This window comes from Solea senegalensis, linkage group LG2, assembly GCF_019176455.1.
Source record: "Solea senegalensis isolate Sse05_10M linkage group LG2, IFAPA_SoseM_1, whole genome shotgun sequence".
NCBI lineage: Eukaryota > Metazoa > Chordata > Actinopteri > Pleuronectiformes > Soleidae > Solea > Solea senegalensis.
Window position 1 is genome coordinate 21,022,784 of NC_058022.1, and position 24,130 is coordinate 21,046,913.

At 39.0% G+C, this 24,130-nt stretch overlaps 2 protein-coding genes across 2 annotated transcripts; both read right to left on the reverse strand.

Moving 5' to 3' along the window:
- Positions 1-5,665: 5,665 nt before the first annotated feature.
- Positions 5,666-22,328, reverse strand: cops8 (COP9 signalosome subunit 8). The gene is made up of 7 exons (XM_044019021.1): positions 22,214-22,328; positions 21,478-21,548; positions 20,703-20,751; positions 19,396-19,528; positions 10,997-11,104; positions 7,679-7,741; positions 5,666-6,835 (listed from the first exon to the last, which is right to left on the reverse strand). Exons 1-7 carry the CDS (start codon positions 22,283-22,285, stop codon positions 6,756-6,758), a joined length of 576 nt encoding a protein of 191 aa, XP_043874956.1. The 5' UTR covers positions 22,286-22,328; the 3' UTR covers positions 5,666-6,755.
- trim63b (tripartite motif containing 63b) lies at positions 14,241-18,309 on the reverse strand. The gene has a single exon (XM_044019020.1). The coding sequence runs from the start codon at positions 15,720-15,722 to the stop codon at positions 14,646-14,648; it is 1,077 nt and encodes a 358-aa protein (XP_043874955.1). The 5' UTR covers positions 15,723-18,309; the 3' UTR covers positions 14,241-14,645.
- Positions 22,329-24,130: the final 1,802 nt, after the last annotated feature.

The window sequence follows — 24,130 nt, forward strand, 5'->3', positions numbered from 1 at the left end:
CCCCCCTGAAGCAGCTAACTATACCCCGCTTGGAGTTATCTGCAGCCCTGACTGGAGCCCAGCTAAGTAAACTGATCAAATCCGAACTAACGGTCCTCATTGACAGAACTTTCCTGTGGTCTGATTCCACTGTAGTATTAACATGGCTTTACTCTGAGTCCTGCAGGTATAAGGTATTTGTGGCCAACAGAATTGTGGAGATACTTGAACTAACCTCAGCCAGTGACTGGAGGTATGTTGACACCAAACAAAACCCAGCAGACGATATTACCAGAGGTAAGCCGCTCAAAGAGCTGACTAGCATACATCGATGGCATAACGGTCCTGCATTCCTTCACCTCCCTTCTAGTCAATGGCCTGTCTGCCCAACCCCAGCTACAGAGATAACCACAGAGTTGAGAAAACCCCTTTTCTGTGCTCTCACACAAACCGCTAAGCCATATGACTTACCCAATCCAAAGGAATACAGCTCCTGGACAAATCTGTTAGATGCAAACCGCAACCTATCAAATAATGCAAACCGCAACCTGTCTTTCAAATTCTGACCCTACAAGCATATCGAGAACCAAAGTTGAAATTGTACTAATCTCTCATGCCCAATCCCAGAGTTTCCCAGAGGAATTTCAAGCACTGAAATCCGGTAAAGAAATTTCCCCCCATAGCCGTCTGTTATCTCTTTCCCCCGAGTTTGATGAAACACTGGAAGTGATAAGAGTGGGTGGAAGACTTAGACAGATTACAGATCTTGACCCTGACACTATCCATCCCATAGTACTCGACCCTAAACATCCTCTAACACAGCTTCTGATTCAGGACTATGACATGAGACTCCTGCACCCAGGACCTGATAGAGTATTTGCCGAAATACGCCGTGCTTACTGGATCCTCCGAGGCAGACAAGCTGTTAAAAAACATCAATGGTCATGTACTGAGTGCAGAAAATGGCGGGCAAAACCAGTCTATCCGAAAATGGCAGACCTACCTTCCTCCAGGCTGAGGTTATGGAAACCCCCTTTCTGGTCTACAGGAGTAGACTGTTTTGGCCCCCTAAATATTAAACTGGGACGACGGATAGAAAAAAGATGGGGAATACTGTTCAAGTGTATGACCACCAGATGCATTCATATTGAACTATTGAATAGCCTTGACTCTGACAGTTTTCTTATGTCCCTCAGGCGTTTTATTGCACGTAGAGGACAGCCCTTTGAGCTCCTTTCAGACTGTGGCACCAACTTTAAAGGAGGAAACAGAGAACTGAGAGAGGCATTTGCTGCCATGAATCCACACCTGAGAGAACAGTTAAGTAAATCCCAGATACAGTTCCACTTTAATCCTCCAAATGCCCCTCATTTTGGAGGAATGTGGGAAAGAGAAATCAGGTCCATTAAAACTGCTCTCAGAGTAACTGTAGGAAGTCAAACCGTTTCTGACGAGGTCTTGCACACAACCCTAGTGGAAATAGAAGGAATTCTGAATTCTAAGCCGATTGGATATGCATCCTCTGACATCGCAGACCCTGACCCTATAACTCCAAATATCCTTTTGATGGGGCGGCGAGACGCTTCCCTTCCACAGGCTGTGTATGCAGACACTAACATGCTTGGACGGAGACGATGGAGGCACAGTCAAATATTAGCTGATCAGTTTTGGTCCTGTTTCATTAGAAACTACCTTCCCAACCTACAAACACGGAGTAAGTGGCAAAAGGACACCCAGAATCTGAAGGAGGGGACTGTAGTACTCTTAATGGACCCCCAGTTGCCTAGAGGCTTATGGTCTGTAGGAAAAGTATCACGCATCCTACCCAGTCATGATGGAAGGACCCGAACTGTAGAGGTTACATCTAAAGACAAGAAGTTTCTTAGACCTGTGGCCCGGCTCGTCATTCTTCCACCACTTGAACCTAACTCTCACCACTAACTTGTGATTTGTAGAATTCAAATGTACCATTTGAAGGGGCGGCTGTTAAAATCCCAGGTCTCCACCTCACCTGTCTCCTCCTCACCTGCCTCGTCACTGCCACACCTACCTGGACCACGCCCCTAACTCTATATAACCCGCCCCTTCCTCCCTTTGACCCCCCTTTACTTCCCTCCAAACAAATCCAGGAGAACAAAGAAACACTGCTGTGAGTTTTATAGACATTCACTCTTGCTGATTCATTTGGTTGATACCACATTTTGTTTGAAGATTTACTTATCGTTTGTGTCTCATTATATTAGATTCCTGTGTTTAACCCTCTGCCTAAGAGAGGAAAGTAAGAGTGGATGCATTACTGATGTAAGTCTAGGACAACTTAATTTCTTATTGTATATTTGATACTTTCTATATTGTAATATTTCCTTTATCATTTTCATAGACAAAATCATCCACCATCACCCCTCATTACCTGTTTACAAATAAAATATTGGAATTTGGAAAGCTGCCTGGATCCTGTGTCTAAATGTGCACCCAACGTATGATGTTCAGCGAATCACCGCCAATATAGCCTACAGTTTTTTCAACCACCATAACATTTGATGGCTTACAGGAATCTCTGCATCAAACTTTTCAACAACACACCATACACGGAGAACTTGTCCATGGACTCTTTTCCGTTGCTCTGACTACGTCACCTTCTCCGTTGCTGTGATTGGTTGTAGCGCTATCCTATTGTGTGCAGAGGGAATTTGTAAGACAACCATTTGTGTGTGCCTAGACCTGACTTGATGTAGGTCTGGTTTGCCAGGCTATCAAAAGTTGATATTACAGCAAAAACAAAGCTCTGTCTGGTCAGACAGGCTTCATTTGTTACATTCAAAGCATTCCGGGTGCCTCTAAATGACATTAGGAACCTGGGGGAAGCATTACAATCTCCAAAGGCAGCAGCCTTTTCTGGTCACAGGAGACCGTCAAACAGTCATGTGTCTGCATACTTGGATACAGCTTAGTCGAGCCCTCTGGTGTTTTTTTGGAATTGGAAATATAATGAAGTCTGATGGAACTTTGAAACAAAGCCATAAACTGTTTTATTGAACACTAATAGTGATATAAAAATGAAATAAGTAGTTTTATATACATGAGAAAATACAAATGGCACAGATTTTGCGAAAATGTGTCAAATGAGACCTCGCTTGAACTTTCTGTACTAAAACCTCTTTAATTTTGTTTTGCTTTACTTGTTCAAAGTCAACCTTTGCAAAGATGATGTTCACATATATGTTCACACTTTGATTTGATTGAAGTTTAGAGCTGCAGCTGCATCATTCCAAAGAGATACTCATGCTGAAAGTGTAATTTTTTTTCATTAGTGAAAAGGTAGAGAGAAACAAAAAAAAATATGGGTTAATAAAAAGAAGAGAAAAAGTAAAACAAGTAAATAAAATAATACAAATATCTGAATTGGCAGATAATATAAATATGAATCAATAAAAACAAACAAACAAAAGTACACAAGTTCACAGTGATCAGACCTCTTGAGCTATTGACATAAAACAAGAAGGGATTCTAGAACTCCTCAAATGAAACAGCATTCTACTCAGTCAGCCTAATTTTTTCTAATTTTAGAAAATAAAGCACCTCCTTAATCCAACTTGTAGAGGTAGGTGGGACTGGGTATTTCCATTTTAGCAGTATCAACCACCTGGTGAACAGCAGAGTTGTGAATGCTATGTCCTTTTTAACAAATCCCACAAGTGTTTTAAACTCATTTCATTATGAGTATGCAATTTTCAAGCAGAGACCTACACAATAGGCTTAGGGCTTAAAATGTAACAGTAATTGTTATTTAATGCTGATGAGAGCATTAAGTAATGTTAATTAATGTACTTTTATTGTAAAATGTTAACAACTGAGCCAACTATTGTTTCCAAAAACACTTTTAAATTGATGAAGGCAACAACAACAACAACACAGTGCAGTTTCACTTTAAGCTTCTCATCTGTGCAGCGGACTCATGTCAACTTGTATAGATTTAGTGCTGCTGTTGTGACAGTGTCGGTGTCAGCAGCAGAGCAGTGAGCACAGTCAGTTACTTCGAGCTGAGCTGATAGGAGGACAGCTACACATGCCTGGACAGGGACATGGACACGTGTTTATCGAAAGCAAAAATGCAAACGTGCGCTCTCAGATTTCCATATACTGGTGAGTCAACCAACAATAACAAGAGACTTGATTTACATCAACATATTCAGGACAACAAATCAACACTAAACGTGACATTTGCTGACTGCTCCATCTATCTGCATCTACACAAAAGAAACCATATCATGAAATAAGTGTTTCTAACCACATCAATCCAACAATCAAAACATCGACAATGTTGTTTAGCTTCACACTAAATTAATTCTGAGGTCTGCCACTTCCTTTCAATTAAAAGTGAAGCTCTAACATCTTTCGTGTGAAAAAGTTTTTGAAATTCTTGCCCAAGCCATGATGTAGAAATCTCCCGCAAAAATCATTTATTTTTTAAGGTTCTAGAACATGAAGATATGCCTTACCAAAATAAAATGTCCATCAAGTCAAGTAAATTACAATGAGAGCATATGTAGATAATAATTAGGTTTGCAACTAAACTACATATTTTCTATATTATTGATTAATCTGATTAGTTTGGCCCATAAAACTAGTAAACATTGCCTTGCATTTCTTATCTTAACAATGTCAAATTTGACACTGCATACACTGGTGTATTCTTTTAAAAAATAATGTTCATGTGTGTAAGTTAATACCATGGTTGCCATGTGAAACCTGCAGATGAAAGGTTGGTGAGTACAATGTCTGTCTCCATTCATTTGAGAATGTGAGACAGGATGGAAGTGGCTCGTTTAGTGGTATAGCATCACATTTTTACTGATATCACTTGGCTTTCTCGTCACCTGCCAAGTTTGAAGCCTGTCAAGATTGTACAGTTATGTGACAGACAGACAGACATCCCTTAAAGAGAGATGTCACGAAATGTAAATAAATAATGTATATACAATATATATACATACATATATATATATATATATTTTTTTTTTAAATGTTCACTAAACCATCAAAAAACGTTTTCTTTTTAAAGCTTTCTGGTTCAAAGTTGTCATTATGATGTTAACGCTTCATAATCCATAATCATAATCATAATCATAAAAACACCATCTGTATTTATATTGAACCCCTGTGAGTCTTGGCCAACAGGAGAGCTTTTTCATGGAAAAACTTCAAATTGATTTACGACACATGATTAATCAATTATCAACAGAGCTGGAAATCAAGAGAGTATTTAATTACTTGTTGCAGCTGTAATAATAAAACAGTGACGTAAACTAGCTCTTTGAAGCAGAGACATTGAAACATGTCAACAGATTTTATTTTCCGCACTGACAGTGAAGTTTATCACCGTAACACAGGTGTGTGTGTGGTTGCATAACAAACCTTAAATTCAGAGGTTTTGAAAAATGATGAACGATCCTTTTGAGGAAACTGAAACAAACATTCTTAAACATCCTATGCAACAACACAGCTTTACTTCTGATTATTTACATGTCAGTCTAATATGACTGTAACACTCTTTCTGACAGAAAAAAAGGCTAAACTTGTTGTCATGTGCAACAGAAATGATGTTCATATTCAACATTGTTCCCTGAGGACAGGCTGCTCTGTAAATCAACCTAAAAGAGCCTGGATTCAAATAAACAGAGACCACTTTAGAAACAGCAAAGTATTTATTAACCAGTCAATACATAAACTTCAAAATTCAAATGAGGTCTGAAGACTGAACTCCACGCAGGGACATATGCATGCTGAGACTTCTGTTACCTGAAGGCATTTTTGTTTCAAGGAACCTGCAAGTGCTTAAACACAATGGATGTGCTGTACATACTGGTGTGTGTATTTCTATTGCATGATTAGCAAATGAAAAAAAACAAAATAAACAAAGTGATGTGAAAGATATTACTTTCCTAATTTATACTCAGACCCAATGTATATATCTGATGGCCTGCGAAAGCCACAAAAAATAAAGTGAAATATAATAACATTTAAAGTGACAGTTGTACGAGATACATAATCAGTGCTGACTACAATGTGCCAGCAGACTGGCTCTCGGGGATGCCAATAGGGACACAAGGTAAACCAGATTTTAGACGCATAACAAAAGGCTCATCTAATAAAAACTGTGTCAGCTTAAGCAAAGAGAAAATCTGCATTTTTAGCATGCAAGGTCATGGGAGTTGTTGATCCAATAAAGCCTCCATCAGTAAGCTGTAATGTGTTATTTTGTGATATCGGTATTTGAAACAATTTGTTTGGATATACATAAATGACACAAATTTACCAGATTAGGCGAGAGTAAAACAGCAAGTCTGGTGTCCGTGTAAGCTAAAAATACTGATTCTCCTACGGGTTTTGGTGCAGGAGAGTGAGCTGTTTGCAAACTTTATTTTCCAGATGGAAAAGGCTGTCAACAAGAAACAGCAAGATTTAGTGATGAACAGGGGATACACACAGTGCAGTCAGTGCTGATGATGTTAGTACCTCATACAACAAGAAAAAAAAAACATGAACCACCCCTTTGAGGAAATGAAGCAGGGAAAACTATCATAGTCAATGAATATAAATAGGTAAGTCTTACAGAAGAGCTTGCAGCATTCATGCAAGATGATTTGTTTTTGGTACATCTTTATCACGGAGTGGGATATCGCAGGAAGTAGAATGGAGGGAAAAGTTTATCCAAACATTAATTCTCCCTCAGTACCAAGTGTGTGAAACAGGGTGGCAATGGTTGAGGTGGGTTATCAGTTCTCGAGGAAAGCCACGTAGTCAGTGAGTCTGGCCAACTGCTGCTCATTTGGAACCAGTGAGACCGGGGGAGGATCTGTAGAGAGAAGAGGAGAGAAACATGGAGGAGGAGAAGTTTAGTCAGAGGGGGATTCCTCATGTGCCAAACACTATCCGCCTTCTTACATCGCTCCAGTTTTAACTCTTCAGTCCACGTGTCATTGGGGGAGACACTCGGCAGAGGACAGGTTTCAAATTCATCTGGACACGAGTGTACCACTGTCCCCCCCTCCCGACATGTTTACAGCACCAGCTGCAGTCTCCCATGTGACTGTGACACACAACACTTTACAGTGATCCCATTAACCCAGGAAGAATTTCAGTGTGGGATCCACACTCCAAGCAACAATGGAAATGTGCTTTCAGACACAGTGGTGCTGTGGTGGAGGGGGGTCCCTACACATGTGGGGGACTTGTGGTGAGTGGGTTAGTGGTTCTGTGCTGGACATGTGTGCAGCACATGCTTCAGCAGTGAAGCCTGAAGATTACAGAGAAGAGGATAGACCACAATCTCCTCCTCTATCATCACTAGATTTCTCAAACAAGATGCATCAATCGGTGACCTTCTTATTTGAGGACATGCAGTGTGGTAGGATTTCTGATAAAAAAAAAAAATAATGAAGCAGGGAGGTTTGGAAACATGGACCCTGTTCAGGGGAGATTTAGCAATTTAGAAACATCCACAGGCTCTAGGAAAAGGAAAGTGACATCAACTTTCCTGTGGGATTAAAAGAGACTACAAAATCCATGTGTAAAATAAAGAGTAGGTGGAAGAGGATCGGGGAATTGGACTGAGTTGCTCATGAAGAGAAAACCATTTGCTTAACAGAGCAGAGGGCTGATGAGAGGCACAATTTAGAAGAGCAATACTGCCACCTACCGGGCTTTTTGGGCATCACCATCCTGGTAGAGGGGTCTGCCTGCCAGCCTTGGCTCACCACACCTATGGCCAAAACAGGTGAAGAAAGTAGTCTCATAAGCAAATGTATGAACTTTAACATGCATTAGGATGATACAATAGTGGAGGAAAAAACACTTTCAGTCACTTACTACTGTGTAAAATTCAACCATTAGATTTGTTGTTTTAGCATTGCTATAATGACCATAAATAATTATTTCTCCAACATTTTATTTGAAAACAACAGGAAAATAAAAGATCTGTACATGTAGAATCAAATTAACTGAGTTTCCTCTTGGTTCTTTCCACTTGCTCCTACTTAAAGTCCCCTTAAACCTGAACAATAGCAGGACTCTGGCTAAACTAAATGGAATGGAAATCTAATTAATTGGTTGGTAACACCTGTGTTTATCCTATAAAGTGTGGATCTGAAAAAAAATCCAGAAATTATTGTTGGGCTAAGGTTGGGTTCTGTAATGCAAAGGTCATTTCAAGGTCTGTTAGTGAAACAGAGTAAAACAAGGCAGACTTCACCCCAATCACACAACAAGCCTCTGTCGGCCTGTGTGGGAAACACAAACAGACACACAGAGCCACTAAAAACAATACTTCACTCCCACTCCGTGAGATGAAGCAATAAGGTGAATTCAAATAACAATATATTTTTTTTAAATGCTTCATCAAAAACAAAGTTTAAGAATTTAAAAAATAGATGCATAACGTGTAAAAAAATAAGTGATAAGTATAAAATCATAAGTGACTGACCGAGTGTTTCTGTTTAGGTGGATACTATTTACGACAGCACAGTGAATGCAACACACAGGCTATTTGAAGCCATTCTTGCTGGACGTTATTCTTCTCTTTCCTCCAAAACAAACCATTATGGTTGGATCATGTGATTGTCTATCAGTAGTTACAGTTAAACAAGAGTTAATAAAGAAAAACTGAAGGCCATTTTATTATACTCACAAGTGCTGCTGGTAACTCATGATTTTCTCTGAAAGAATAAATCAGTTAGCCGTCAGTTAGCCGAGCACGAGTTAGCCATTAGCACCACACTAGCTCATCCTGAGGCAAGCTGCTATAACAACATTATTTCATAAACCAGCGCCACCTGTCGACTTTCAACAGCCTCTGTTTGTTAATTATACCCCAAAAACTAGCCATGCCAAGAGCTTTCTGTGTTTTTAAATGTGTCCTGAAGCTCCACACAGGGAGAAAAGTTCGTCTGCGGGACCGGGAAATTTCTAACTGTTTTTGTATAAATGGTTTACAAATAAAGCTAACTTAACGTTATGATTACAACGTATGGTAAATATAATAAATAAAATATTAAAATAAAGTCAGGCCAGAAAACCTGCAGACTCATGATCATATTATTGGGAACAATAACAACGTGTTAAAAGTACTTTTTATAACTCCAAATTCTTTCACTCTAATCCATGTATTCATCACATTTGGATTAGAACTGATCGTGACGATAAGACAAGCAGCCTCCCAGGGAATCAGTGGTGAAGTGACCGCAGGTCTCAGTGCATAACACCACCACAGCTCCACAGTCCACACCTTCATCTGCCCCGTGTTCACGATGTCAGTATGAATCCACACAGCAGTTTGTTAATACATCGATAATAAGTTTGAAAATAAATCCTAATGAGCAACGAATAAATAACTAAAACTGTTTGTCGTAATATTTTAAAAACTGTAAAAGAAAACCCCTCATTGCCTTAATTTATTCACATTTCTCGACAGTAGTGCCGTGCCCGAGACAGCACATGCCCGCTCTTTGCTGTGAGTGGGCATTTGCTCGTACACACCTGTGACGTCACTCTGGGAAATAAGATTTTTCTGACCTTTAGGAAGGTTTTACAAATGTGAAACTCCATGAATTAAAAATATAGAATATAAAGATCTATACATGGCTGTGTCCATGTCTCAAGGTGTCCTGTGAACAGTTTTACTGGCGTCCCTTTTACTATTGTAGTCAATGGGAAAATTGCTTTTTGGGCTGCATGAGTATTTTTTGTTGCAGTACCACGAGTGGCCACTATGACAAAATTGTCTTTAAGGCAGAGGGGGCGGTACTATATCCAGTTCGTATAATACATCCATGGTTTACCTGCGGGACCAGTTACTCACCCTGTGTGGGTTGGACTAATCCAAAATAGTGAAAACAAGGGGGGTGTTCTCTGAAAACACGCTGTTACCTGTGAAACATGGGTGCTCTGAAAACACCCACATAAGTACTTGATACTTTCCTCCTGATGAAATTAACCATAGACTGTATGAAATGAACATGGCAAAAAATAGAATATTCTTATGTTGAAGGTTAAAATTTATGTTACCCATTGGTTAATAATAAATGGTTCAGTTTTTGTCAAACCTACTGTTGCTGACTATTGTTCTCTGTTTAAATAATATCACTTGACCGAGCCTTTTCTAACATTCTACACTACAAAATAAGTAATTAAAGTATGTATGATTTGTGCTGATATCAGATCGGATCAATATCGGTATCGGCCAATACGAAAGGCTGCAATATTGGTATCTTATCGGAAGTGAAAAAGTTGTATTGGGACATCCCTAGTAGGGAATGTATTTACATTGCCACCAAATCACCTGCAGTAAGGTCGAAGCACTGAACCTGGGGTGACAGAGCTTCTTCCATGTCTGACCCCTCCCTCTGGAACTCCCTCCCTTAAACAAATCCTTGTCTGTAGTGGACTATCAACTTACTTTTTCCCATGCATGATTTCTATTAATTTTAATGGTGTCCAACTGTGTGTATATTTTAATATTTTCACTGCTTCTACACAGTTGCACTTTACTTGAACATACTCGTAGTTTTATATTTTGTTGTGTTTTACATTTTGTTGTGTCTTATTTAAGTGTTTAAGTCTTTCCTTGTTTTGTTGTTATTGTGTGCCTTTAAGACGGGATTCACTGCAAAATTTCGTTATGTCCTCATAATGACAATAGAAAAATTCTTGATTCTTGATTTTTTAAACATGTCTATGAGCATTTAATAAAAGCACTATATGGACAAAATGTTATATATTATTATGTATATATATATATGTATAATATGTATAATATTATAAACTTTTAAACTGGAGTTAAATTGGACTTAAATTATTTTATAGATGGCATTATTTTGTAGATGATAATGGAAGTTAGAACTGTTTGACAGTTCTTTTTTTTTTTTTTCACATTAAAAAGCACTTAACGTTTTAATTCTTTAGATGCAGTGACTGTGATAATAAAATATCCCATGAGGAAGCTGTGTAGACTTAATCTTACCCTTTACTGCCTCCTCCACAGAATAACCAACAAAAGCTGCAAAGTCTTCAGCTGTGATGGAAGTGTAGGCCTGGGCCACTAGTCCGTACGCTCTCTGCCGTGTGCTCTCTGTGAAGGAACCATCAACAGCACTGATATTAATATCACATAGCTTCAAACAGTTGAGGACAGGTACTTAAAACGCGCTCTGCTTTTAAAACATGAGCAACAGTGACATACATTGAACTGCAGAGTATGACATTAGAACATGGTATATCAGTCTTGTTTCTTGTAAACAAAGCTGTTAGCTAGCAACAGCACTGGAGGCTTTATTTATCAAGAGTGGCAGGTGCTTCAAGTCTGAGATCAATAGCAGTCTCAGATGTAATGTTTGTATAAAAGGCGAGTAAATATTCACATTTGTTTATGGTAATTCTGAAAGTTTGGGTTTATGCAGCAAAGCTTTTTATCAGTAATAAACTTAAGTCACTCACACAACCACATCTACAGAGTTGGTCAGGGATCTAAAATGTTGAAACAAAAGCTTCACATGCTCTCAATGGCATTCAGCATCTGAATTTTGCTTTAAATTAGAGGCTGAAAACCTTTATAAGCCTTTATCTAAGAGCCTCAATTAGTGTGAAATGAGTTGAATTTGTGTTGTTTAGATATTATTTTTTATATTACTCCTTTATTTAACCAGATAAAAGACCCATTGAGATCAAGATCTCTTTCACAAGGGTGACCTGGCCAAAAAAGGCAGCAGCACACATCAAAGTTAAATAAAAACAAGAAGGCAGCAACTACAATACAAACAAATACATGAGTACAACTAGACAAAACATAAAGTGCAACAGTTGTGGTCACAGTATCAATTTAAGAACACAGGCACTGTTCAAAGGATTTCTGTTGTCTGACTTTTAAGATGGAGCGGAAAGCTCCCAGTGAAATAAAAGCTTGCAATTTAAGTTCAGTTTGCAGGGTATTCCAAGCAGAGGGGGCAGAGAAACTGAAAGCTTTTTTTCCCATTTCGGTCCGAACACGTGAGGCAGACAAGTGCAAAATGTAATTTGAACGTAAGGCATAATGGCTTCTGGTTCGCTGAAGAAAAGTGCTTAAATAGGTAGGAATTAAGCCGAGAAGAGCCTTATAGACCAGAGTCATCCAGTGTGTGTAGCGTCTTTCAGACAGAGAGGACATGGAAGCTTTGGCATACAGTTCACAGTGGTGGGTGAGGCGGCTACAGCCAGTGATGAACCTCAGAGCACAATGATAGACTGGAGTCAAAGACTGTAGGCAACTGTTAGAGGCACACATGTACACAACATCGCCATAGTCAAGTATTGGTAAGAATGTCGCTGATATCAGGACTTTCCTTGCTCTGAGGGAGAAACAAGACTTGTTTCTATAAAAGAAACCAAGCTTCACCCTTAATTTAGAAACCAAATTTCTAACATGCACTTTGAAAGATAGTTCCCCATCAATAATAAATCCAAGGTACTTATAACTGGTAACCAGCTCAAGAGCTCTGCCATGGGAAGTTCTAATTGAGGAGATTTGTTCCATGGGAACGGATGAGTTTGAAAAAAGCATTATTTTGGATTTTTCAGCATTTAAAACAAGTTCCAATTTCTCCAGATTAGTCTGCACTGTATCAAAGGTGGACTGCAAAACTATGAATGCTTGTGCAATTGAACGTGAAGAGCAATAAATTACAGTATCATCAGCATAAAAATGGTGTTTGCACACAGATCGTTAATATAAATTGTAAACAAAAGTGGTCCTAGGACTGAGCCTTGAGGTACACCTTTTGTGACCTCAAGAGAAGTGGAACTAACTCCAGCCATCTGAACACATTGTGTCCTATTTGCCAAATAGTCTTTAACCCAAGTAAAAAGCACTCTAATGAGAAATGTTCTCATTCCAACAGGAAACAATATCATATTTATTTTATAAATTCTATTAACACTTGACAAGTCAATCCATTAAGGTCAAGGCAAAAAAAAGCACAATTAACATAAAAGGATATTCATGTTAATTGTGCTTTTTGGTTGACAAGGAACATTTGACTTAACAGTGAATTACTTTGTGAGCTCAAATATACTTTCACTAAAATCCATTACACTGAACAATGGCTCTTGTAACAAAGCATGACATGGACATGGACACTGTGTGCTCTGCTTACATTCCTGTATCACTTATCTTGCCCACTGTAGTTTGCAGTGATAAAAGTGAGTGTGACTGGCTACTCACAACAGCTTGGATTTGCTGCTGTGTTTTATAGCCTAGCAACTGTTTATGAGTATCAACAAGTCAGCTCCCTGTCTGCTGCAGCAGTAACAATAATAAGTGGTGTGGATGAGAAGAGACAGCTGTGAGGGCAAGGCTGGAGATTAGTCAGGACTGCTTTCCCATGCTTCTGTCCAGCAGACTTCCTGTTCCTCCCGTTATTGTCCGAACAATGTTAGTAAAAAAAAGTAATGTAAACTTGGAATTCAGGGTTCATGGACAAGTTACTTTTGTTGTAATTTTGACCAAAGTTATGAATGTACAGTAATCTAACCCATAAAAAGACAGTTCAAACAGACTACAAAAATATTGTGATTTAAAAGAAACATGGATTTGTTCTGAAGGAAAATTACTGTTTCTTCTCTCCAGTTAACGTAAAACTCTTTCAGTTAAAAGTGAGCGATGACTCACTTAAAAAAACATGTTGCTTTTTGTGTTGCACCCGACTGACTGCATATTAGAAAACAAATTAGGACACAGTCAATGCTTGTCACAGAGCCAAGCAGGTCATGTCAAGTGGCATGTTGAAACCCAGCCACCGTGTATTTATACCATGGCCTCTTGACCGTTACAAAATGGCTCATGTGGCAACTGCACCAGCTTTTCTTTAGTTTGCCCTTCTGACACTTCAGACTTGGGTTGGAGCTGCTGAGCAAGAAGTCCATGAGTGGGAGGGTCTTTTATGGCGGAGTAACAGGACCTGATATGTCGACCTCACAGTCTATTCCAGGGCCGCTATCATTTCTCGCCCCCTCACCTCTTAAAAATAGCCTCCACTTTTAACCAGCAAAGGCAAAGCAGACAGGACATGGCAAGGGCTTTTATTTTTAAATGTAGTCTATTGCCAAGTTGCCAACAACAGACATGTTTGATGGAGGCATTCAAGAGAAAAATGTTTATAACTTTCATGTGTCTTCTTGTGTGTGCTGTCTTTAGTTAAGTATATTGTGGCTTAAGCAATAAAGCAAACAGATGGTTGACTTCATGCAGCTTTATTCCAACATTCAAATGAAGACAAGTGTAGTAACCAGTTCAACACAAACTTGGACAAAATGAGAAACATTACTAAAACTATTTTATAAACCACATACAAGAAAAAAACATGTATAAACCAGTCTACATTTACATTTAGTTACCCTATTTTGCCATTTCATTAGCTTTGAGGTACAAAAGTATAAAAAGAAATTAAGAAAAAAAGAATTAACACAACACTGAAATTAAATATTGCACTGAAAAAAAAGGGCACACCATTTAGCTCACACTCACTGTAGCCCTATATTCTGTTCAACATTAAATGCAGTTCCTGCCATCAACACACTCCTTCCAGAACCACATTACAGTACAGTATTTTTAAGTCCATAAACACTTTGAGTTGTCATTACTACTCCTCCTCTTCTTCTTCTTCTTCTTCTTCTTCCTCCTCCTCCTCCTCCTCCTCTTCTGCATCTTCAAAGTCATCATCTTCACACACCCCAAAATGCATCTTTGATAGGACTGTTACCACATGCTCTGTTGACAAAGTGAAGTGGTCCATCTTCTCGAACCCTGGTTCTGGCCTCTCTTCCCCAAGTGAAGATTTTGCCGCGTCTTTGGTCTGTGTGATTAGACCCTTGGAGGCCACCAAGAACTCAGCAGCTCCATTCTGCTCCAGTGCTCTCACAGCCGAATCTGTGAGCTCTGTGCTGGCTTGCAGTCGCTCTCCATAACGTTGGGCCAGAGCCCGAAGGGCTGCAACCTTTTCATCTTGCTCTTTGGTGATTTTCTCTAGTAGAATGGCCTTGCGATCTTCAAGGACAGCATACAGTAGGTCAAAGCTTTCGGCTAACCTTTGCTTAGCGGTCTGGGCATTATCCTGAACAGCACGACAGGCATCGTCCATCTGATTGAGCAGAGCCTGCAGGCGGCCATTGCTAGCCACCAGGGTATCAATAGCATTACTTAGGTCACCTTTCTGGACCTGGTAAACACTTGCTAAAGTTGCAACCTCACAGTCTTTATGTTGCCCAAACACTTTGCACATGGAGCAGGTGGGAACTTGGCAGGTCTTACAATAGATGTTGATTTTCTCATCCTCATGTTCTTGGCACATTGGTTCTTTGGATTCTTTAGGCTTCAGGCTGGTTTCTGTATTTCCACTGCCACTCCCTTCTTGCTGTTGCTTATAGAGGTCGATGATATTTTCAACCAACAGGTTGCGTTGCAGCCCATGTACACCATGACGGTCAAGGACAACCTCAAACCGACAAGTAGGACATCGGAAGACACCACCAGAAAAGCGGTATGGGTTGCGGGAGTCATAGAGGTCACTGGCACAACTACGGCAGAGGTTGTGCTGGCAGGGCAGAATGACCACCGGTTTGGTGAACATTTCCAGGCAGATGGGGCAGCTCAGCTGCTTCTCAAGGCTATCCATGGGGCTGGGGGCCCGAACAATTGATCCTGTCCTCTGGACGTCCATTGTGATCAAAGTCTCTATCTACAGCTACACAGGTTGGTTTCTTATTTCCCAAAAGAGAAAACTCACCCTCTCACTCTCAACTTACAACAACTAGAGGGACGACTCTATCAACCTCTTCTTAGTGATACTTGTGAAAAAGCTGCTATCTGTTCTGGTTAAGGGCTAGCAGCAGCGTCCTTATATACCAGCCTCACACAGCTGGTGACACCCAATCCCTCTAACCAACCAGACCTTACATTCCTGTCTGCTCACTGGCCCTGGGACTTTTCACAGAAATGGCCCCCTCCTACCCAGTGTAGCATGTGTCACATGTTGCAATCCTTTCCAACAGTGACAGCAGTGGTTGACTGAGCAGAGACAAACAGGGTCCATGTGAGTGAATCAAAGAAGCATCACTTGACAGATGGAGCCCTGTGTAATTGGTAAACAAGTCAATGTTGACATCCTGTGCTCGAGTTGTTGTTGCAACATTATAATTTGCTGCAATTTACCTCATGTTCAAATCTAGAAATAGGGCCAGGTAATACATCAATAACAATACAACAGTATACTTATCCTTATCATTTTTTTGGCCTGGCCAATATTAGACATTTGCCTATAATCAGTATCTGTATTTTATTGTTAAGATCACCAATATTAGTAGGTAATTACAACATTATTATATGACATTTATCTCTAAACGTAAAGAATGATTTGGAAACTGATATTGTGCTAAATGTTTGGCCATATTGTCCAGTCATACATACACTATAAACCTGTTTTATTTAGAACAGTAATGGTGATTATTTTCCGTTATTCTAGAAATGAATGTATGAAGTCAAATTGATTTATTGCACCTTTATTACATAATAAATGACAAACTGTTTAGGTCTTTACTTCTGCATTTAAAACTGAAATATTGTATTTTGCACTTGGCATTATGATTTAAAAACTGAAAGCAGAGAGCATTAAGATGGCTGTTACTCACCTGGGATATGACTTTCACACAAAAATGAATAGATAGTTGTATTGTGGTTGTTGTTTGCTCTATACAGTGGCGCAAAAGGATTTGGGTACAATATGCAATTGTGATTTCTAACACAACTGTGATATACATATTTTTAATCATGCTTCAGTTATGTATTTACTGTTTAATAGATTTAAAACAAGACAAAGCATTACAATGTAACAAAATCTTAACGGTTGTACTCTTATGCAAGGATGAAAACTTAAAGGCATAACTGATTCTACCTTGTACGCATAACATTTTTTAAAACTAGAATAAAACATAAAACGATTGAAGATAATGAATACATTGCAGCCTTATAATATTTGATCAATTTAGTTGTGGTTTTAATTAAAAAAAATATTATTTGATCAGCCCGATTGAACAGTAGCTATGTCCAGAAACCTCTAGGAAGTCAGGGAACTGCTGCTCAAAGCTCATGAGCCCATGTGGTTTACACCCTCACATTGACACCTCAAGTGGTATTTAGTGAGTACAATGCAAAGAGTATGAACAGTGAATATGAATTAATCATCTTAAATTCAGATTAAGAAACTCTGAAACCCCTTATATCCACTGAGGACTTATCATTCCTTGTTGCTCAAGTGTCTTATGACTCTACATCACCATCCATGGCACATCAACTCCATGTACTGTAAACATGATGAAGAAGCTATTCTTATACTCTTGCACAAGGGAACCATCACATGGCACAACTGCCCAAACATTTGTGAGCATGAGGGCATATTAGCTGTTTTTCTTAGATGGGCTTGAAGACATGAGAGATGTAAATAATATACAACAATTCACATATTAATATGTGCAATAACGTTACAACACATTTAGTGTACAAATGTAAGCATATAAACAGATATCTAATCCATATTACTGAGCTGTGGCCAACTTTATATAAAATGTTTTCCAAAGGCAAACCCTTTAACAAAAAAAAAAAAAAAACAGTCCATTATAAGTTTAAGCCACATGCCAAATGTCCTGCATGACAAAAATATACAGTGACATATTTACTACAACTGCAAATGCACTGCAAGCTGTTATCTCAAAAAGAAAAGAAACAGATGATGGAAATATGACTACACTAGAGTAAGGACAAGAAATTATAGCTGTGTTTTATGTGGTTTGAACAATTTTCAGTAATGAAAATAAGTCAAAACTCTATAGTGCGTGAACTATGAACCTAGCTAGTTCCCACCTCCTTAGCACAAGCTGAAAGATAAATCTACACACCAAGAGAGGCGGGACTTAAGAACAGCCAATCATCAGCCGGGTCACACTCAAAGCCGGTGTCATGTCTGAGGCAGTAAGCTGCAGTGAGTGCAGGCCATGGATGTATTATAAGAACTGGATAGAGCACCACCCCTCTGGTTCCTTTCATTCATATGGAGTTGCTCACCCAGCGCATATACCAAAAAAGTTTCTGACTTCCACGTTTATTTCCGGGTTGTGTAGAGCATGAGCATGCGCAGTAGTGTTACCCCCATGATGCCTTTCGGCTATGTTAACGAGCCGTCCGCGTTCTCGACTTGCTCGGTGCATTAAAGGCGACATAGACCGGAAGCTCCAATTAACGCTGCGTTTGTGTGTGTATCTGCGTCATTACCTCGTTCATGAAACCCTAAAGTTTCAGGACAAACAGTTCAGCCACTGCTGAGAAAATTGGGTTTTATTGTTTTCCTGGGCTCTGCGAAACGGATCGGCAATTCCGTAGGTTGATGATGTCATCAGAAAACCTCACCACTCCTCTCACCACTGTAGTGCCTCCTGGTGTGGGCACTAGTCCGGGCACATCCGGTTGCGTACATTCAACCACAGAAGAAGAAGAACTACTCTCGTTGTAGCTGCTGAGATGCAGAGCATCCCTCGTGCCAGAGGGGGAGCTGTGTATCTGTGAGCTGGCCTACCAATTACGTCACTTCCAGGTACCTGGCCTATCACAGGACAGTGGGAAAGCTCCTGTTGGCTGGCCAATCACAACACAGTCCACGTTCTGGGGGTGTGATTTTGGTCTCATGGCTGATGAGAGCGTCAGTGAGGAGATATTTTGATCGGCTCGTTTGCAGCGACAAGGAGGTACCATGAACCATGAAAACAAGTTAATATATGTAAGTAGACCTCCATAACTAACATATATGTGTGATACAAGCATTCGATGTCACCTTTAAAAAATGTAAAAGAAAACGCCTAATTGCCTTTTATTCACATTTCTCGGAGCAACTGTAGTAAGTCGTTTGTGCAAAACTGAACCTGAAAGTGTGGGTGTTAAAACACCTCCATCCCCCACAGGTGCAACGCCCCTGTGTGTGTGTGTGTAGGGACGCAGGGAGAGGGAGAGGAGAAATAGGTGCGAACTTGCGGCACATGTATTGTCATTTTAACGCAAAATGAACTATATCAATAAAAGCGATATTTTCCCGTGTTATATCTCGTTTAGAAATATATCGATATACTGTATATTAAAATATCGAGAAATCGCCCAGCCCTATCAGCTAGTAATTCTGATTTCAATTAATTCAGTTAACATTTACTTTAGTTCAGGAACACGAAATTTGATTGCAGTGTCTTCAGATTCAAATGTGTAAATATAATTTGTAAATGTTATCATTCTAATAAGAGGCATTTTGAATACGTAAAAGAATATAAATATGGAAAGGTGGGAGTTGAGATATTTACCTTGAAGGGCCTCCATGACTGGAAGAATATTCTCTGTCCATTGATAAGCAGCAATAGCTGTGTAGATTCCTGGAAAGTCTCGCTGCCAAATGCGCTGGCCGACTGCCCAAATAGCTGCTAATTCAGGGTTTGCCTGTACACAATAGGAGAAGCATTTCAGAAACTACTCTGTAACCTTAAATACCTGGAAAAAAAAAAAAACATTCTGTGTGATTTAAACATGGGGCTCCAAGTCTACGTCTTTTGGGTCTCAGTGGTAAATAAGAACATGAAGTGCTTGTTATGAAAATTATGTTATCAGTTAGTTTTAGTAGTTCCAGAGACGGAAAAAAGTGTCACATATTAAAATAGTGGCTGTGTGTGTTCATTTGATGGAAAGTGTTTAGGACTAACTAACTAACTAACTAAAAATAAAACTCATCAACTGTTGTTTTCTTCACAACAATCATTTTCAATAGCTTGATAAACAAAAATAGCTAAAAGCAGCAGCAGCACCCTAAGTAGGCAACACTAAAAACAATTAATTTTTATTTATTATTGGTGGGAGCAGATAAATGTAGCAGTTAACTGATAACGACTCTTAAGTACACATTATGTACCACGGTCCCACTCAGTTTAGATAAATGTCAGACTAAATAACTGATATTTGACGGGTTTTAACTTTGGAATATGACTCAAGAATTATTGTCTCAAAAAAGTATTCAATGTCATTTTAATGAGATAAATAATATCACAATTATACGTGTAGAACTGCAATAAAAACAGAATCTCAATACAAACAAAGGTGGCACCCAAGTATCGTGATACAATCCAATCGTGAGCAAAAGACATCACTCCGGCTCTAGTAAACTGCATTGTTCTAGTCTCAATGACATCTCAAAGTCAGGTCACAGTCACAAACACATTCATTCAGAGCTTGTTCTATACATAGCACTTCTCTAACACACGTGACTCACATGTGAAGGGTCATCAATGTTTAGTTGTGTATTTAACAAAGAGTAAAAATCTGAGAAGCAATTATATTATTTGTTACTCAGTTGACAGTTGTAACTCTGGTTGCCTCTGCAGACACAGGGTATTTCCACCAGCTCTATTATGTGAGGGAATCAGTGCTGGTTGGGCTTCCCATGGTTATCAACTGCCAACATTTATATACTTATACAACTCAACAAAAGCGGAGATTCATAATCACTATTGACATAGAGTGTGTTGAGCTATGTTTAGGTAAGGGACAAAGTGTTGTGGAAAGGTTAAAAAGGTGCTCAACTTTAAATATACTTAATTTGGCAATATTTTAACATGCTTACCGATTTTATTGCTTGGGGAATCCTCTTCCATAGATACCTGGCATTATTCCTGTTAGATGAGCATTTAACACAGAATAAATCAGGTGGGGTCAACAACAGAACTGTCATTTGTTGTACAGTTAATTTAACAAACCAGGAAATGTTATGTGTGTGGAATTTAAGTTATGTCGGATCCATCATTAGTACGGCATCACTTATGTTGTAATTACAGTGCAGTAAGCATTTTTTCCCCACAGTAGCTACTTTGACATGTTTTAGGAATAGCACTGGTGTTACTGATAACAACACTACCTCTGCACAGTTAACATAAGGACTGTGTAATAAAGAGCCAGAATATAATGTTTTTACATACCAGCCAATTTGACATAATTAGAGCAGGAAAAGCATACTTGTGATTGATAACATTAGCTATTTGCTCAGGCAAGAGAACCACCAAGCACTCTGGAACTGGGGCAGCTAAATGGAGCTCAGCCATTTTGATTTGATTATTCTGTGATCTGTCAAAATGTCTGCAACGAAAAGGGTTCAATAGTGAGTAAAGCTGCTGAGAAAACTACTGCATGTATTAAGTATAAATAATTATTTTCCCAGCATAATTTATATAAACTTATCCTACAAAGTATGTTCTGAGGTAGATCAGCATGCCCCCATTTGACAAGTAATAACACATTGTTTTTTCCTTTAAAACACACAATCAAAACAGCAAACCGATCATAGACTCACACTTTGCATGCAAGTCTGTCAGTGACTGGTGGCAGACACGGAGTAAACTTACATGTCATTGTGAAGTAAATATAGTGCGAGCAACTGAGCGTAGACTTGAGGTGTTGCTATGCCCCCTGGAGCCTGTTTCGAATAAACACACGTGTGATGTTAAAGCACAAAGATAAAGTGAACATACAGTCAAAGCTTGCTTAGATACTCATGAACAAAAACACGTTGTTTGTACACTTTAAATAATGATTTTCTTGCATTAGCTTAGGAGTACTAGTGTCAGCTAGCACTCGCATCCAGTCAGTTATAATGTAGCTTCTGCTAACGTTATAGCACAAATCCCTTCTTTTACAATAGCACCGCATTTGTGAAGGAACAATAATCGAATAATAAATACGGCTTCACAGTGCCACACAGTTAGCACAGCAACGCAGTACGTATATCACATCTTACAGTAAACAACACCACTGCAGACTGTAGCAATATTAACACTCCTATCTAGCTAACTAGCTACACCATATCCTAACAGTACAGAACATCGCAATCTGCCAATTCTATTCAAATATTCAACGACACTCTATAGCAATTACACGCATGACACGGAATTATTGGTTTGCTATCATGTGGTACACATTGGTGTAACAGTGATGGGAAACTAGCCTCAAACAGGCTAGGTTCTCAGCTACAAAGTTAGCATGAACTGACCATGACCTGTTTGTTAGACCCAAAGAGCCTGAAAGTGCACAAAGCATGTCGAACAATTGTGTTGGCAAACAAAATAACGCCCATTACATTACCTCAAGTTCCTGAGCTTCACACTGTTCTAATAATTTATCGAAATTTTCTTCCATAATCACAGCAGTAGGCATGATGATGCCTAGCTGATGCACCGGAATCTTCTTCTTCAGGATACTGCAGTAGAAGAGCCACACGTGAGGGTTGCTGCTGCCCTCAAGTGGTAGACGATTTAACGGCAGTTTACGTCCATAGTTGCGTTACTGCCATCTTCTGGTGTTGGCAGATCCCTACAATACAGATGCTTTTTTCATATTGTTCTACATGACACTATTTATAACTATTGTTTTTTTTTTATTATTTATTGTCAGCCTGGTTGTCCATGATGCTGCTAACCGACCATGCCTCAGCTAGGTCTTGCTTGTAAAGCAGATTCTAATTTTCTAATAATAGAAAAATAAAATAAAATAAAGGCCATCCACTGCTGGTGCCAATCCCAGTCGACATAAAGGGCGAAAGGTGCTCCCTGGACAGGTCGCCAGTTGAAAATAAAGTCAAAATGTTGAATTTGACATTACATTTTGAAAATAAAGTTGAACTTAATAAGTAGCACACTGCAGTAAAGTTTAAAATACATCAATTGATTTGTACTTTCCAAATAAATATTGTTAAAAGACAATTTATGCCTTCTTTATGCCATCAGAGTAAGGTACTCAATGGCCTACAGTATAATTTTAACCCATTCTTCGAGCTGGAAAAATAACACTAACACTAACCAAAATATTTCTATTCTATAAGAAAAATATTTCGGTTTATACTGGTGCTCAGTATTCAGGTACATTAGGAAATAGTACATGCACAGAATATAAGATTTGTTTCATATTATTTAGAATTATTAATGGCAATACATTCTAATGAACAAAGATCAGCTGCTCATTCTGGTTACGGTGATTCCCTTGACTTCTCTGCCAGGGAGAGAAAAAGCTTTCTGTTCCCCAATTAAGATAAAACTCAACAACAGCACTTTTTTAATCCCTCACAGCTCAGGTTTGCAAAGCTGTCTCAAGGGATATTATCGATCCATGTAATTGTGTTGGGTCAACTTGTGCTCTCTTTAAGTCATTCAAATATTACACGGCCACCGTTGTGAAAAATTATCCACTCAGACTACTGCTCCCTGCAGAGACTAAACCCAAGTGAGACATTTGTTTGTGTGAAATCAGGTCGAGCCTTGTGTTTTCACGGAGCCTACAACACTGAGGTCATGTCAGTGTATACTGGTATTAGTGAAGCTGGTGTTCCCTGTGGATGCTGTGGGGCTTCCACTCCATCTATTCCCATTTTCAGAATTAAGGGTGTTTTCTGCTTGGTGGGTTTTTAGAGTTACAGAAGAAGAGGCACAAGACAATTTTCCTAGAAAAAATAAAAATGTGCAAGTGGCTTATGGGTATGTTTTATTGTTAAGTAATGGGGAGTGGTCAGGACATCTGTTCAATTCAACAAATGCCCCTTCATGGTGATCACACATTTAGGGGAGTTTATTTGGTGCATCTCAGAGGAGATACAGTTTAGACGTTTTTTTTAACTTTAGAGGGACTTTCGCATCTATTTCTTATAGGGGTGTCAATAGATAAAACAAACAACAACAATAATAATAATAATAATCTCACATTTTGAAATTCATTAATCTAGATTATCGCAAAAATGTTCCTTTGCTTCTAATGACTAAATTAATGAGTAATCAGACAGTATTCATTTCAGACACCATTGTTTAATAATTAAACAATGGTGTCTGAAGAAAGAAAGATACAGTTAAACTTTAATTGTATCTTTCTTTTTAAACACAGTGCTACACATAGAACGATGTGCATTCAAAGCCTATCTGTGCCGACCAGGCTAAGCATGGATGACTGCCATCCTGTATGCAACAAGAACATGTGTTAACATCACAACAAAAAAAGTCCACTAGAGAATGTCCT